The 15,246-nt window shown below is 45.2% G+C and overlaps 1 protein-coding gene across 1 annotated transcript in view; it reads left to right on the top strand.

The window, feature by feature from the left end:
* The window catches only part of GPD1 (glycerol-3-phosphate dehydrogenase 1), a 31,944-nt gene extending 17,039 nt beyond the window's left edge, over nucleotides 1–14,905 (top strand). Inside the window, exons 5-8 of the mRNA XM_029595014.1 lie at nucleotides 1,060–1,172; nucleotides 1,917–2,150; nucleotides 4,000–4,106; nucleotides 13,397–14,905. Coding sequence (XP_029450874.1) covers nucleotides 1,060–1,172; nucleotides 1,917–2,150; nucleotides 4,000–4,106; nucleotides 13,397–13,493 — 551 coding nt within the window. The 3' untranslated portion in view covers nucleotides 13,494–14,905. The remainder of the gene's footprint in view (nucleotides 1–1,059; nucleotides 1,173–1,916; nucleotides 2,151–3,999; nucleotides 4,107–13,396) is intronic.
* Nucleotides 14,906–15,246: the final 341 nt, after the last annotated feature.

The following is a 15,246-nucleotide window of genomic DNA, read 5'->3' as shown; positions in this document are numbered from 1 at the left end:
AAAAGGAATGGACTATAAAATGGAAAATAATTTGCCCCTGCATTGATCCATGGTGTGACCGCACCTGGAGTATTGTAAGCAGTTCTGGTCATCCCATCTCAAAAAAGATATAACTAGAAAAGCTGTAGAGGAGAGCAACCAAAATGAAAAAGGGAATATAATGGCTCCCCTATGATGAGAGGCTATATGGGTTAGATTTCTACAGTTTGGAAAAGAGATGGCTCAGGGCACGATAGAAGTTTATGAAATCATGAGTGGGGTGGAAGGGTAAATAAAGGAGGGCTTATTTAGCCCTTTAATAATAGCAAAACAAGGGAACACTCCATGAAACTAACAATCATCAGATTTAAAACAAATAGTAGAAAGTACTTTTTTACTCTGTACACAGTCAAACTGTAGAATCTTGTTACCAGAGGACGTGGTCAACGCAACTAGCATAGCGGAGTTTAAAAGAGGTTTGGATAAGTTCCTGGAGGAAAAGTCCATAGCACATTATTAGCCAGGTAGACTAAAGAAAGCTATTGCTAACCCAGGGACCAAGTAACAAGAAATAGGTCTACTTCATGGGATCTGCCAAGTACTTATTTTTATTTATTTATTTTTTTAATTTATTTATATTCCGCTTTTCACACTTTTTCAGTGCTTCAAAGTCGATTACATTTAGGTACTGTAGGTATTTCCCTATCCCCAGAGGGCTTCCAATCTAAGTTTTTACCTGAGGCAATGGAGGGTAAAGTGAATTGCCCAAGGTCACAAGGAGCAACAGTGGGACTTGAACCTGGTTCATAGCCAGTGCCCTAACCACTGCCCACTGCTCTAACCACTAGGCGGCTACTCCTTATGATAATGCTTGACAGAATGCTGAGCTTGATGGATTTATGACCCATCAAGGCATTTCTTATGTTCCATAGATTTCAATAAAGTAAAACCAGGACTGGCTCTGTGTAGCCCTTTTTAACATTAACTTATTAGCTTCATGTCCTTGCCTGCTGCTAACCATCTCACTGACCTATTTCCTTGTCATGTTATCAAGAGGTTAAATCACCATATCTTTGGCAGGTAGTAGGAACGAAGAACATGGGAAGATACTAAAAGAGCTTTTTCAGACTCTCAACTTCAGGATTGCTGTGGTGAAGGAGGCTGATACGGTGGAAATCTGTGGCGCTCTCAAGGTAGGTCGTATTTGACGACAGAGTGGCATATGGCTCTGTGTTGGAAGTGGCAGCCTTATTTATACTGGAGTAATTTTCAATGTTTCTCATGATCACCAGATGGAGAGGATATAGGGTTATTGGTGGCACCTAGGAGAGACTAACTCAGGCATGGTTTTGTCTTATTGCATGCCTAGGGATGTGGTTCTGGCTTTCCTAACAAATGGAGGATTACAAATTCATGCATGCAGTGGAGATAAAATCAGGAGTAGATTAGTCTGTTCTAGGTGATTGGGTTTATCTGATAATGATAAGAGGAGGAGAATGCTGGGCTTTTTAGAGAATAGGGATGGATTACAATAATACGATAATAGGACTAGGGGGCACTCCGTGTAAGTTAGCAAGTAGCACATTTAAAACAAATCATAGAATTCTTTTTCACTCATTGCACAATTAAGCTCTGGAATTTGTTACCAGAGGATGTGGTTAAGGCAGTTAGCTTAGCTGGGTTTAAAAAGAGTTTGGACAGGTTCCTGGAGAAGTCCATAAACTATTAGTCAAGTTGACTTAGGGAATAGCCACTGCTTATTACCGGCATTAGTAGCATGGGATCTGCTTAATGTTTGGGTACTTGCCAGCTACTTCTATCCTGGATTGGCCACTTTTGGAAACAGGATGCTGCGCTTGATGGACCGTTGGTTTGACCCAGTATGATAACTTCTTATGTGCTTAACATAGCCTTACTTGCTTCTCATTCCTCTTTAGAACATTGTTGCTGTGGGTGCTGGCTTCTGCGATGGCCTCGGGTTTGGGGACAACACCAAGGCTGCGGTTATCCGGCTGGGCCTGATGGAGATGATTGCCTTCTCCAAGCTCTTCTGCACTGGTACTGTCACCTCTGCCACCTTCCTAGAGAGCTGTGGAGTTGCTGACCTTATCACTACTTGTTATGGCGGAAGGAACCGGAAAGTGGCTGAAGCATTTGCTAAAACTGGGAAGGTGAGGGCCGGGACTTCTGCAAACACAAGGAAAGGAGGGCAAGAGTAGAAAGAAGTAAAGTAGTGTTTGTGAGGTGGGAAGGGGAGGTTTAAGATTGTGTGATACTGTGAGGCTGACATAATCCAGGTCGCAGAATTTATTCCCTATCACTGTTGCGTGTATTGAGATCTTCTTTCCAGAATCTTCTGACCGGACCAGCCGTCAGACAGATCTACCAGGAGAGTAGGGCTTAATTTGTGGGAGAATGGCTTGGAACGCAGTTCCGGCCCTTCTTTTCAGACTTAAGAGGAAGAGTTGTAGTAGGAGTGATCTGCTCCAGCCCCTTCCTCCAGGCAGCCTGCAAGGGAGAAGGGGGCGAGCTGCTGTGGACAAAGCAGAGAACAGCCGCTCTGCTCCCTAATTCAGCCCATCTCCTCCTGTTCTACAGAGAAGCAAAAACTACAGAACAAAGAAGAGACACAAAAAGGGTTTGCATTAGCGCGTCTGAAACTTATGAGCAGTAGTGCCAGTGATCAGAGCTTCAGCCCTGGCCTTGATGGTTGACACTACAGCTCACAAGTTGCAAACTTTTGCTAATTCAACACTTTTTAGTATCTGTTACCCAGGGCTTAATTTCTGGTGGAACAACCCAGAATGACATTCTGCCCCCGTTTTTTTTTCTGGGACTCAAGAAAGCAGAGTAGGGCCGGTGGCGTAAATTAGTTCTGCTTCCCCTGCAGAAATGGAGCAGAGCCAGTGGTAGCGTGTATTTCTGCCCCCCCCAACTTACCCTGAGCTTATTGAGCACTAGTGGGTGAAGAATGGCTGGCAGTTGAGGGGCTGGCGATGAAGGATCATTGGGATGAGGAGGAAAAGTGTGAAGAGTGTGTTTGCATATATGTGTGTGTATGTGTGGTGTTTAGGAGAACGAGAGAGTTCACACCCAGCCCTCATCTGATCCCCTCCCCCACCCCCAGCCCCTGCTCTTCAGTTCCATATCCTTTTTGTCTACAGATTAAGCCCTGAGGGAGAGTGTGTTCTGTATGGCAAGTCCTTGCCTTTGGAATAAATGACCTGAAGACTGGAGGTTCTATTGTCAGGTTCCGAAAAATTATTATTTGAGCAGGACTTTGAGGATATGATTTGAGTATTGCTACATTGACACGCCTTTTGGTTGTGGGTTGTTGTGCAGTTAATCTTTGATATGAGAATGTAAATTATTTTATGGATTTTTTTATTGTCTTATGTTTGTTCTATTATGCTTTTATTGTGTATGTACATTTGTTATCCGCTTTGAACAGGTGATAGTGCAGGCTATAAGTATTTTAAATAAATACATACACTTATCACTTACTATAGGATGCATTTTCCAAAACCACAGTCTTTCTTATGGTTACACACAGTATTCTTAGTTTTCTATACTCTCCTTTTAAGAATGAAACAAAGCTGAGAGACTGTTCTGGGATCTGCAGTGAGCAGAGACTCTAACCAGAAATTACAACATTACTACATTATTCCACGTATGAAGCAGGCAACTCTCCTGCATTCCTTGGTCTCAAGAGCAACTGGTCATTAAGATCTCTCCAGAATTTAGTTTACTAAGCTTTTTGAGTAAAGGAGAAGATGCCCTGACTTCACTTGCTTTCCTGTGACCATAGAAAATACTGCAGAACTGTTTTAGCTTCTCCACTCTTAGCATCCACAGGAGCGGACTTTGGAAATAGGGAGCATTTTCAGGGCATTTAGTTTGACGCTCCAGAACTTCACCATTTCCTAGTTACCTCTTTTAATCTGAAGAGGGGCTTACGTGGGGTGAAAGAGGCTTTGGGGAACTGTTAGGTGCTGATTAGCTGATGCTGTCTTGTTTCAGTCAATTGAAGAGCTGGAGAAAGAAATGCTGAACGGGCAGAAACTGCAAGGCCCGCAGACTTCTGCTGAGCTCCATCACATCCTCAAAGCAAAGAACTTGGTAGAGAAGTGAGTATCAGATGCAGCTCCCATTTGCTGCATTTTAGTACACTCATGCCTGCTCCCTGATCAGAAATGAGGCTGTTGGTCAGTAACCAATAAAGTGGTACTCCGTGTTGCAGTGTGCCTTGCAAAACTGCTGTATTTGATATCTCTTTATAAGCTATTGCTGGGCAGTCAGGAACTTCCCATTTATAACTTAACATTTCAGATGAAATAGCTTTCTTAAAAATTTTCAACACATTGTACTGTACCTATAAACTCCTCAGGCCTGATATTCAGTGCCTCTTAGCCAGTTAAGTTTGGGCATAGACTTGACTGGCTAAGTGGTTCCATTTGAATATCCTGGCATAGTCAGGAAATTTAGCTGGCAAACTTTTTAAAATCTGGTTAAAAGCCAGCTAAGTGAGGGGTGGTACAGGGTTTCTGGGGTGGAGACACTTGTCTGGCTAACTTGTTTGAATAACACATATTTAGCATTACCCAGCTTATTACCTGGATAAGTCTGTTTGGGGGGCCTATTATTTATTAAGCCACTATACTTTCCTTTGAGGAGAAAACATTGTGGGGGTTTGTGAAACTGCAGTATTCGATATAACAGTTTACTAAATGCCGCATATTTTCCTAGCGGTAAAACACCACAGCTTTGCTGACCTAAAAAATTATACGTGATGGCAGCCCCTTTGCCAGAGGCTGCCATCATATTAAAAAGCCAGAGTGGCCTGAAGAAAGCTGCCCCTCCCCCAACTAATGCAACCCCCTATACTTCTACTGCCTCTATTTTGATTTATATTGTACCTTTCAATACGTCAGATTACATTCAGGTACTGTAGGTATTTCTGTATCCCCAGAGGGCTTACAATCTAATTTTGTACCTGAGGTAGTGGAGAATAAAGTGATTTGCCCAAGGTTCCGAGGAGTGGCAGTGGGATTTGAACCCTGGTTAGCAGCCCACTGCTCTAATCATACTCTGCTACGCATGAGGGGTAGCCTAATGATTAGAGCAGGCCTCTAGAGGTAGCCCCAAGGAACTAAAAGTAAATAAAAACGTGTGTGTGTGTGTGTGTGTGTATATATATCTGTAATAGTACAAAGAACACTATGGAACATTAATGAAATATTATTCACATTTTTCTTTAAAATAAATAACTTTATTCCAAAATAGTAGAAACATACAAAATCATCTTTAATAAATCATGGGCCTAAATTCCTTTTGTATCAATTAACTACCCTGTTTCCCCGAAAATAAGACAGTGTCTTATATTAATTTTTGCTACCAAAGATGCACGAGGCCTTATTTTCAGGGGATGTCTAATACCGTTGAGCTGCTGGCTGCCCCTGCGTCAGCCATGCCTCACCAGTGTGCTGTCAGAGAGAGGTAGGAGTGTGCAGCATTCATGGTAGTCAGCTTGGGCTGACTCTGCTGCTTTTGAACCTCTGCACACTGCTTGGAAGGGGTCCCCCGACTGGTACAGCCACCATCCCCAGATGTCAGTAATCTTGCTACCACTGTCACTGCTGCCGCATGGCTATTGGGGAGGCGCCGGTTACTGCTACTGACACTGAAGCCCATTCTGCTGCCTCCTCTGTGCAGGCCCCGTGGGCTTCTACTTCCTCCATGCTGATCTCGTACATTGTGAGATCCGCATAGAGAAAGTGCTACTCTTGCACATTCCCAAAGATTACATGTGCCAATCACTAAAAAGTAATTTTTTTTTTTTTACCTTTGCTGGCTGATGTTAGTTTTCTAATCGGTTGGTCACAGGCTTTTTTTTTTCCCACCTTCCCTTTCTTATTTTTTTGCCAATTCCTTTTATATTGTCCTTTTTTCTTCCGTATTTCTTTTCTCTCCGTCTTCTTCCCTCAAACACAGTCAGGTTCTCATTCTCACATGCATTTCTCTCTCACACACACACACACAGGCTCTCACTGTCACATGCTGTCTCTCATACAATCATTCATACACACAGTCTCTCACTGGCACATGCTGTCTGACGCTCACACACACAGGCTCTCTCTCACTCCCACATGCTGTCTTGCTCAAGCAAAGGCTCTCACCGTCACACGCTGTCTCTCTCATACACACAGAGGCTCTCACATGCTGCCTCTGCAAACATTCAGATCCTCACTCCCACACACAATCTCTCAACTCATCTCATACACGCACGCACACACCCTCTACAGACCCTCAGCCTCTCTCTCACCTCTGGGCCATCTCTTCGCGGGTCGCTGCAGGATGGGCTCTGCAGCGGCCCTGAACTTCTCGGGCCTCTTCCTCTTCTTGGGCCGCTGCGACTTGGGATTCGCAGCAGCCCGCGGCGGCTCCTCTTCTGCACGCGCTGATGCTCTCTCCTTCCTGCCCATGCGGCTCTGGCAACGTTTACTTCCGGGGCCGCACAGGCAGGAAGGAGAAAGAGCATCAGCGCATTTGAATGCGATCTTTTTCTTCGGGCAAGGAGGCTCAGCGGCCGCATGAGCCTCCTTGCGCCCGGGCGCATCGGCTCCCCTCCGGATACCACTGCTCGCGTCTGCCCCTAATACTTTGGAAACTTTATTTTAAAAAAATTTAAAAAAAATGACGTCACAGGATTGACCGGCCCACCGGGGGAAGCCCGATCCCCCGATAGGTCAATCCGCCCCTGTTTACAAGGGATGCCTTACTTTCGGGGGAGGTCTTATATTTAAGAATTCGGCAAAATCCCTACTAGGTCTTATTTTTGGGGGATGTCTTATTTTCGGGGAAACACGGTATATACTGCTGGTTTCTTGTTGAATATATATTCATTCATATTTGTCTTACAACCAATACCGTAATATCTCAAAATTACAAGTTTCAGTAAGCAGAATTCCCTGTACATACCCAGATCAGTCCAGACTCCTGGGTTTTGCCTCCCCACCAGCAGATGGAGACAGAGAAGTTTTGTCTGACTCTGCCCTTTACCCTAAGGTGCCACCTACAGATGATGTTCTCTCACTATTATGTGTGTTCCTTTTATCTGCTCAAAAGATGCCTTAACTTGTAAAGAGTTTCTCATTCCCCGACAAAGGCCATTTGTTTCACCAAGTATGGCTTCCTCAGAGGGGCTAATCTCAAGCATTTCGAGGACTCACATATCCAAAAGTTAACTGGAATGCTAATGAGCTTTAACCACAGTTCTGACTTCGTTACCGCTCTGATGTCAGCACACCAGTTCTGTGTAGGACAGGTTTTTTACATTCTCGGCCTAAACTGTGAGAAATCCAGTGCGAGGCAGTTAAATGTAGAAAGAAGCTGTGTCTTCAGACCTTATGCTATGAAAAAGTCATCAGTAAATGAACTTAGATCCAGACCAGCACCAGCAGCTGGCCTGACTAAAACTCCCTCCCCCGCACCCCCCTCCCCACCCCCACAGGTTCTTGCCCGATGGGCCAAGCTGTCCGGATCAGACCTGGGGGTTTTCTACCTGAATGGTCCATTTGGAAGGTCTGTTCTTAAAACAGCACTTGCCAGACCCAAAATTCCCTCTCAAGCCTAGGAACCCCTGCCAGAGACCCTATTCCAGCAGGGCTGTTCCAGAAGGCGTGAATAAATGATTAAGTGTCGGGCACTTAATATTATTTTATTCACTCCTTCACTTACTGCCAAATGGTCCATTCACTGTCAGGGAAAGGACCAATCCCGTTTCAGAAGGCTGTCCTGAAAGGGGATTGGTCCTTTTGCTGACAAGTGCCAGTAAAAAGGACCAATTGGGAACAGGCTTGCCAGAGGAGAGTCTCCAGCAGGGGTACCTGGGCGGGGTGAGATTTTGGTTGTGACAGGTGCTGTTTTAAGAAATGACCTGCTGGTAAAAATTACTATTTCAATTGTAGGACCCTTGAGTCCGGAACTGGACCCAGACCACTTGGCCCATTGGGCCAGACCTTGTGGGGGAGAGGGAGCTTTAGTCAGGCCAGCCGTGTGAAGTGTAATGCCTGCCTCTGAGCAGGTGTTAAATTTCCTGCCATAGTAGGAGACGCGCTAGGCAGTCTCCTGCCTAGCGCGTCTCCTTGCATTGCAGGATAATAGCTAATTAGGCTATTACCCTGCAATTTGCATGCACCTGTGCTAAACCTGCCATGGGCTTTTAAGTATGGGTATTTTTGGTGCTAAAGCCCTTTTTACGTACCAGAGCTATGTTAGTGCCAAAAAACTCATGCTAACACACTTATAAAAAGCCACAATAGACTTAGCGCTCCTTAATGCATCAGCCTCTAGGTCTGTTACAGTCTGCTGTTTCTTATCTTATTCTATGAAGCCTCTGAGTGTTTGGTAGGGGGAGGAACCTTGCCCTTTACTCCCCAAATCACAGCACAGAAACTAATACAGAATGCTTTCTCACTGTTGGTTTACTCCCCCACCTCATTCCTGAGAACTGTTTATCTTTTACTATGCTAAGATACATATTACAAGCAAAAGCTGCTAATCTGGTCAAGGACAGACTTCTCTGCAGCCCTGTGAAAATAAGTCAGCCTGAGTTGTAGCTTTCTTTCCTGAAAATAGCATGGCTTTTGGTTTGTTTTTTTGGGGGGTTTTTTCAGGCAAGCCGTATTATTTTATTACCATAAAATTGCCAAGCAGCTCATTACCATTTTGATGATACTTAGTGCAAAATAATGTGCAGTATTAAAATACCGCACATTATTGCTATATTAAGGTGTTTGCTGCATGGTAAGCGCCTAACAGAACTTAGGGGGTCATTTACTAAGCATTTTTCCCATAGACACAAAATGGGAGAAAACCTTTAGTGAATGACCTCCCTAGTTAGCTAAAGTTAGCCAGATAAACTTATAAATAGCCTCATATTTAGCAGCACAGCCTCACCATTGAATATCTTGGCCACGTTAACCAGATAAGTTTATTTGGCTAACTTGCACAGCTGCATATTGGCCCCCTCGAGTCTTAGTGGCAGTGGCTTCTGACAGCCAACATAATGCATTCTCCAAGGATAAGCAGAATGGCAGTCCTCACATATGGGTGACCTCTTCTGATGGAGCCCTGTACGAAAACTTATGTCAGAGTTTTTAGAACTTTAACTGAGCCTCACTGAGCAAGCCCATGAAGGCATCGTGACATGCGGCCATGCATGGTCCCTTCAGTCTTTCTTTTTCCGTGGAGCCTAGTGATTGCTTTCTCTATGAGTCTTGCTTAATCTCTCGGAGACTATTCTCTTTTTCAGAGAAATCCTTTGCCTGGTCATCACAGGGTCCCGTGGTTCTTCCCATAGTGTCCCTAGGTAGGTTTTTTGATTGCTTTTCTAAGTTTCCTTTCGCTAGTGGTTCCCTCTGGGTGGCGGTGCCATCTATGCCTGTCAGCCATCGACAGGCTCACTGCCATTGAGTTTGATTTAGAATCTCTTTTCTTTCGAGTTCACATGTCATCCAGGTTTTAACAGTGCCCCTGATGCACAAAGACTGTTTCTATCACAGATCCCTATGATAGATGGTAACCTATGCTTGGAGACATCGCGTGATGTCTGGGGTAGCTGCAAATGCACTCAAATGACCCCCAACGGACACTGGTCCCAGCCGGAGAAAATTGAATGTCTCTTTGGGCACCGGAAAACTGATCCATCGGCATCAACATTGAAGGCCATGGAGCCATACTAATGTACATCAGGTCATCGGCATCCGGGGGGGCCATCAGTTCCCTTGGTGTCGATGGCTGGTAGAGATCCTGGAGACAGGCCATTACCCAGCTCTTTCCGGTCTAAGATGGGATCGGCTTCAACCTCAGCACTGGAGAAGATCTATGCTGAGTATCGAGGGAAGCCAAAGAAGCATCGGCTTCAGTCTGTCGATGCGTGGTGCAAAGCACCGGGACGATATGGCTTTGGCCGAGAAACCCCCAAAGTGACTCCGCAGTGAGGAGAGCCCATCCTTTAGAATACCTGAGGGTTCGCTACAGTCTCCACCAGTCCTGGTGACAGCCAGGCTCCTCCTCTTTGTTCCGAAGAAGGCGTGGTCACTCCTCTTGCCTCCCAGTCAGTGTTGGCATTAGCAATTTTTGAGGAGGAGTTGGAGAAATGAGTGCAGCTAGCCATGGAGAAGGTGCTGCAGGACCTCAATGTAGGAGTACCAATGGCACCAAAGACGACACCGCTTTTCCTTGAGCTGCTGCTTGTCTCCTTACAGGTGCTTGTTGGTGCATTACTGACACTGACATTGGTGTTGGTTCCCGCCATGGCATCAATGCCTGGAAAGGCATTGGAATTAGTGCCAGCCGTCTCGATGGTCATCCTGGATTCCTCATAGGAGGAAAGCTTCACCGGGGAACTGGGGGACTTCCAGGTCCAGGCCCCATCGACCAGCTGCTCCAGTCATTGTACCGCTAACTGAAGACAGAGTGCCCAGGGATCCCTCCCTCTCTAGTTATAGTAGTGAGGAATCTGTGTACTCCTGGGGATATGGAGGCTCTGACAGTGGTTCGGACATTGAGGCATCAGAAGGTTTCTTCTCCTCCCCCTGGCAGAAGGAAGTCCCCACGGAAGGACCTCTCCTTCGCAAGTTTTGTTTGGTTGATGGCCTAGGCCATCTCATTTAATTTGGAGATTGAGAAAATACCGGGCACAAAATGCTAGATATCCTCCAATATGTGGAACCTCATGAGGAGATCGTGGTAGCCCCCAGTGCATGAGATCCTTTAGGAGTTGTTTTCGAGGATGTGTGAGACCCTCAAAGTGGCTTCAGTCAATAAGAAGGCAGACGTGGTATACCTTGTCCAAAAGGCTCGTAAATTCAGCACTCACACTGGTCTGTAGTGGTCTAATCCACTCTCAAGAAAGCCAAGTGCTCTAGGACCCACTCAGTGCCTCCAAGGAGGGACCCTACAGACATGGACACCATTGGGAAAAAGGTTTTCCAGGGTGCTATACTCATTGCCCAGATAGCAACCTACCAGCTCTTCATGGGCTAGTATTTGTGGGACATTCTGAAGCAGGTGTGGGAGGTGGACACTCAGAAGCAGCAGGACACCCTCCAGTCACTGAAGACTAAAGGTTTGGAGTGTGGAAAAGACAGGGTCCGGTCTATCTACGACATTTTCAGAGCGGCATTAAGAGTCTTTGCCATAGGGATCAGGGCTCACAGACTCACCTGACTGCAAGCCTCTGATCTCTGTCCTGAAGTGCAGGAGAGACTCACTGATATGCCTTTCAGTGGAGAGAATCTCTTTGGAGATTGCATGAAGGATCACTGTGCAGTGCTCCAGCAACTCTCCACTACCACTCCAGATCCAGCTTCCTCATCCAGGAGTTACCTGAGATCCGGGCAGAGGAAGTCTTTCTTCCGCCCGAGGAGACACTATCCTCTGTGCCCTCTTGGTCCCGTCAATAGCAAGCCCCACGCAGCCATCTCAGGCAGCAGTTGACACCTAAGCCCCAGACGTCATCCTAGCCAATTCCAGGGACGGGAGTTTGACTGGACAATAGAGAGCGTAGCCAAGATCCCAGTATTCATGCCGAAGGACCTTCCAGTCAGGGGCAGACTGCGGTTCTACATGAACCGATGGCCCAGCACAACCTTGGACCAGTGGGTTCTCGGCATAGTTTGCAGAGGTACAGATTAAATCTGTTTGGTGTCCCTCCAAAGCGCTCCCTGAGCCCATCTTGGGGACTCGTATCACATCAGGAGGTACCGTATTTGGAGCTCTCTTCCCTTTTAATGGCCAGAGCAGCCGAGCCAGTTCCACCAGAGAAGAGAGGACTGGGATTTTACTCCATATACTGCACAAATCCAAAGAAACCGGGAGACTCTGTCCCATCCTAGACCTAAGAACCTTGAACAAATTTCTGAAGAAAGAAAAGTTCAAGATGATTTCCCTAGATATCTTAACCCCTTTTCTACAAAAAAAGGGACTGGCTATGCTCTCTCAATCTGAAGGACATCCACACCCACATCAAAATATTCCCCAGACACCAGAAGTAACTCAGATTCGTGGTGGGAAACCTGCACCTTAAGTATCACATCCTGCCAGTTGGGCTAGCATCAGCCCCACATGTCTTCACAAAATGCTTAGCCGTGGTGGTGACACACCTTCACAGATTGGGGTGCACCTGTTTCCCTAACTAGACTATTAGCTGGTCAAGAGCATATCTCGGGCAGGAGCTGAAGAGTAAATGCATGTGACCATCCGGGTGTTGGAGTCACTAGGGTTATCATCAACTACTCAGTCTCATCTGAGCCCATCCCTTCACCTTCAATTGGAGTTTATTGGAGTTCTGCTAGACATAACTTAGGCCAAGGCCTTCCTCGCACAGTAATGGACTGTCACCCTGATGGCCATTGCAGCAGAGATTCAATAGAGTCAAGATGTCAACTTGGCACATGTTGAGGCTTTTGGGTCATATGCCTGTAACCGTTCATCTCACTTCCATGGCACAATTGCACATGTGAAGAGCCCAATGGACCCTGAGGTCTCAAATGGCTCCAAGCTACTCAATTCCTTCAGGATTGCATCCGAGTCACTCCATAATTCCGGGATTCTCTATCCTGGTGTCAAGACAATTCCAGTTTGGTTGGGGAGGGGGGGGGGGGTTCCCTTCCAAATTCCTCCAGTGCAAATTTTCCTAATGTAGGCATCCAATGGGGACAGAAGCCCATAGAAAGTCCATCCAGCTTCCTTTGATCAGGGCAAGCTGGGGATCACCATTGCCAAACAGACTCTCTCTAATTGGCTAGCAGATTGCATCTGCACTATTCCATGGTGAGACCGCACCTTGAGTATTGTGTACAATTCTGGTCACCGCATCTCAAAAAAGATATAATTGCGATGGAGAAGGTACAGAGAAGGGCAACCAAAATGATAAAGGGGATGGAACAGCTCCCCTATGAGAAAAAGCTGAAGAGGTTAGGGCTGTTCAGCTTGGGGAAGAGACTGCTGAGCGGGGGATATGATAGAGGTCTTTAAAATCATGAGAGGTCTAGAATGGGCATGCGCAGTGAGGCTCAGTCTGAGTTCTAGAAACTTTGACGTTTTCCATGCTGGGCTCCATCGGATGATGTCACCCAAGTGTGAGGACTGACATCTTGCTATGCTGGGAGAACAGGTAGGCAACACTGCCTTGCAAAGCATGGTGCTCATAGGACAAGAGGACATTAGTGCATAATGCTGGAAGTTGGAGACGGCTATAGCTGTGACTGACACAGAATTGTTTTCAACTAAAATGGAGTTATCACTCCAGCCATCCTACTTAGGATTGGTCCCTGTGAACTGTAGAAGAGGCTTAAACCTGTGTCTTGATAGTGACTTTTTAAATCTGAACACTGTGTTTCTTCACCTCCAGGTTTCCCCTATTCACTGCTGTATATCAGATATGCTATGAAGGTCATCCAGTCAAAGAATTCATCAAGTGCCTTCAGAACCATCCGGAACACCTGTAATGAAATCAGCCTGTAGAGCTGCAGATCCTGCTGATGAACAGAGAATTGATTGCCTTGAGTCCCCCTCCTGCAGCAAAAAGAACCATGCCTAATTAGCAATCTGTTACAATGTGAGGTCCCCTACCTCAATATAATTTGTCAAATTAAGAGTTCATCAGGCTTTGGATAGTGTGACCTGTTACACTAAGTGGTCTCCTGGTTGCTCTGAAAGGGCTGCTCAGTTCCCCCCGTTAGTTCCCACCATCAAAGGCTGCAGTCTGTGGTGACCTCTGATCAGTGCGGAGATGGGCTCTTCTGTTTACCTTTTCCAGAGTTCCCTGTTAGGGATTAGTCACATCTACTTATCTTTTGGACATCCCCTAATCATTTTTCATTACTTACAGATACCCAGCTAATGTGGCAACTGAGTTGTAGGTTGTTTTGTTTTTAATTGCTGAAACAGTTCACACTGCCCTTTGGAAAACCTTGGATAAAGATGATTGTTTTCCTGTTACTAGACACTGATTACTTTAGTTTATTTCTATATTTGATGGAAGTTTTAAGGTTCTTCATCACTACTGTTGCCTTTTCAAACCTTTATCTTTATTAACTGAGAACTAAATGTCTCAGAGGCTCTATTCTGTAAAGGCTAATTAGAACTGAAGAGTCTGCAATGCAACAGTTTCTAAAATCGGGCAATGGGCCTTATTTTTTAACACTCCATTTGCCTGTCCTCTGGAAGTGTTAGTGCCAGGAGATTGGATATAGATGGGGCTGGTGCTGGATTCTAGCTCAGCTACTACTTTTGCTGAGCCAGCAGTGGATGAAAATTGAGTTCACTGCCAAAAAGGCTTTCTAACATCTAGCCTAATGAAAGAAAAACTAAAGTTAGGGTCCAAATATTTAAAGTGGCTTTTTGAGCACTACTACCACTTTTTTTTTTTCTCAGGCAGTGTTTTAAAAACTTCCAGCATTTGTTACTCAAACTCTGTCCACAACTAGGTCGCTGGTTGTCTTTTGGAATAAATTTAATTTTGGTGATCCAACATAGTACTGTTTATCACAGAGCTTTGTGTGGTATTAGCCGCCCAAAGCTGCAGTCTGATTGACATTTGTGATTGGGTTCAAACAGAGTAGTATAATGTCACAAATGTTCAAGGTTAAATAAAATCTGAAAATAAAAAAAAGATTCTCTCTACTATAAGTTGATTTAGGCTGCAAGGTCACGCTGTATCTAACTACTCTATAACTTTTCCAGTGCTTGAGTAACTTGGCCTTTGATCCCTTAACAGGGCTGGAATGTGTTGTAATATATAATTGCCAGAGAAGCTGATCTGATGATGCTTTGGAATATCTGGGGAAACCTTGAACTTTTTAATATTTTGTAATTTATTTTTTGTTCCCCTGATAAAAAGAGTTTTATTGCTGCTGCATCAAGACTTTCTCCATTTATTTCTCCTCTTTTTATTTGCTATAGGACTTGGTTAGCAATACATTTTCAGTCCTTTGGTATATTTTGCTGTTGGGCTCCTTCCGTGTTCTTTTGTCTCTTGAGTATGGGGAAAGATCAGAAGGAGATGGAGTCAGGCTCCGGAAGTGGGAAGAATGGACAGATCAGCTTCAAGTAAACATATATGAACACATTTTAAAATATTTGTCATTAAAAAAATAAAAATCTCCTACATGGAGCCTTGCATGTATCTGCTGTCTTTAGAAGGAAGGCAAATTTCTGCCTGCCAAGCAGGAATGCTGAAGAAGTAACCTCGCAGCCTTC

This window comes from Rhinatrema bivittatum, chromosome 3 (genome assembly GCF_901001135.1).
Source record: "Rhinatrema bivittatum chromosome 3, aRhiBiv1.1, whole genome shotgun sequence".
Lineage (NCBI taxonomy): Eukaryota > Metazoa > Chordata > Amphibia > Gymnophiona > Rhinatrematidae > Rhinatrema > Rhinatrema bivittatum.
Note: the sequence above shows the minus strand (reverse complement) of the source record. Positions and strands in the feature narration are given on the sequence as shown.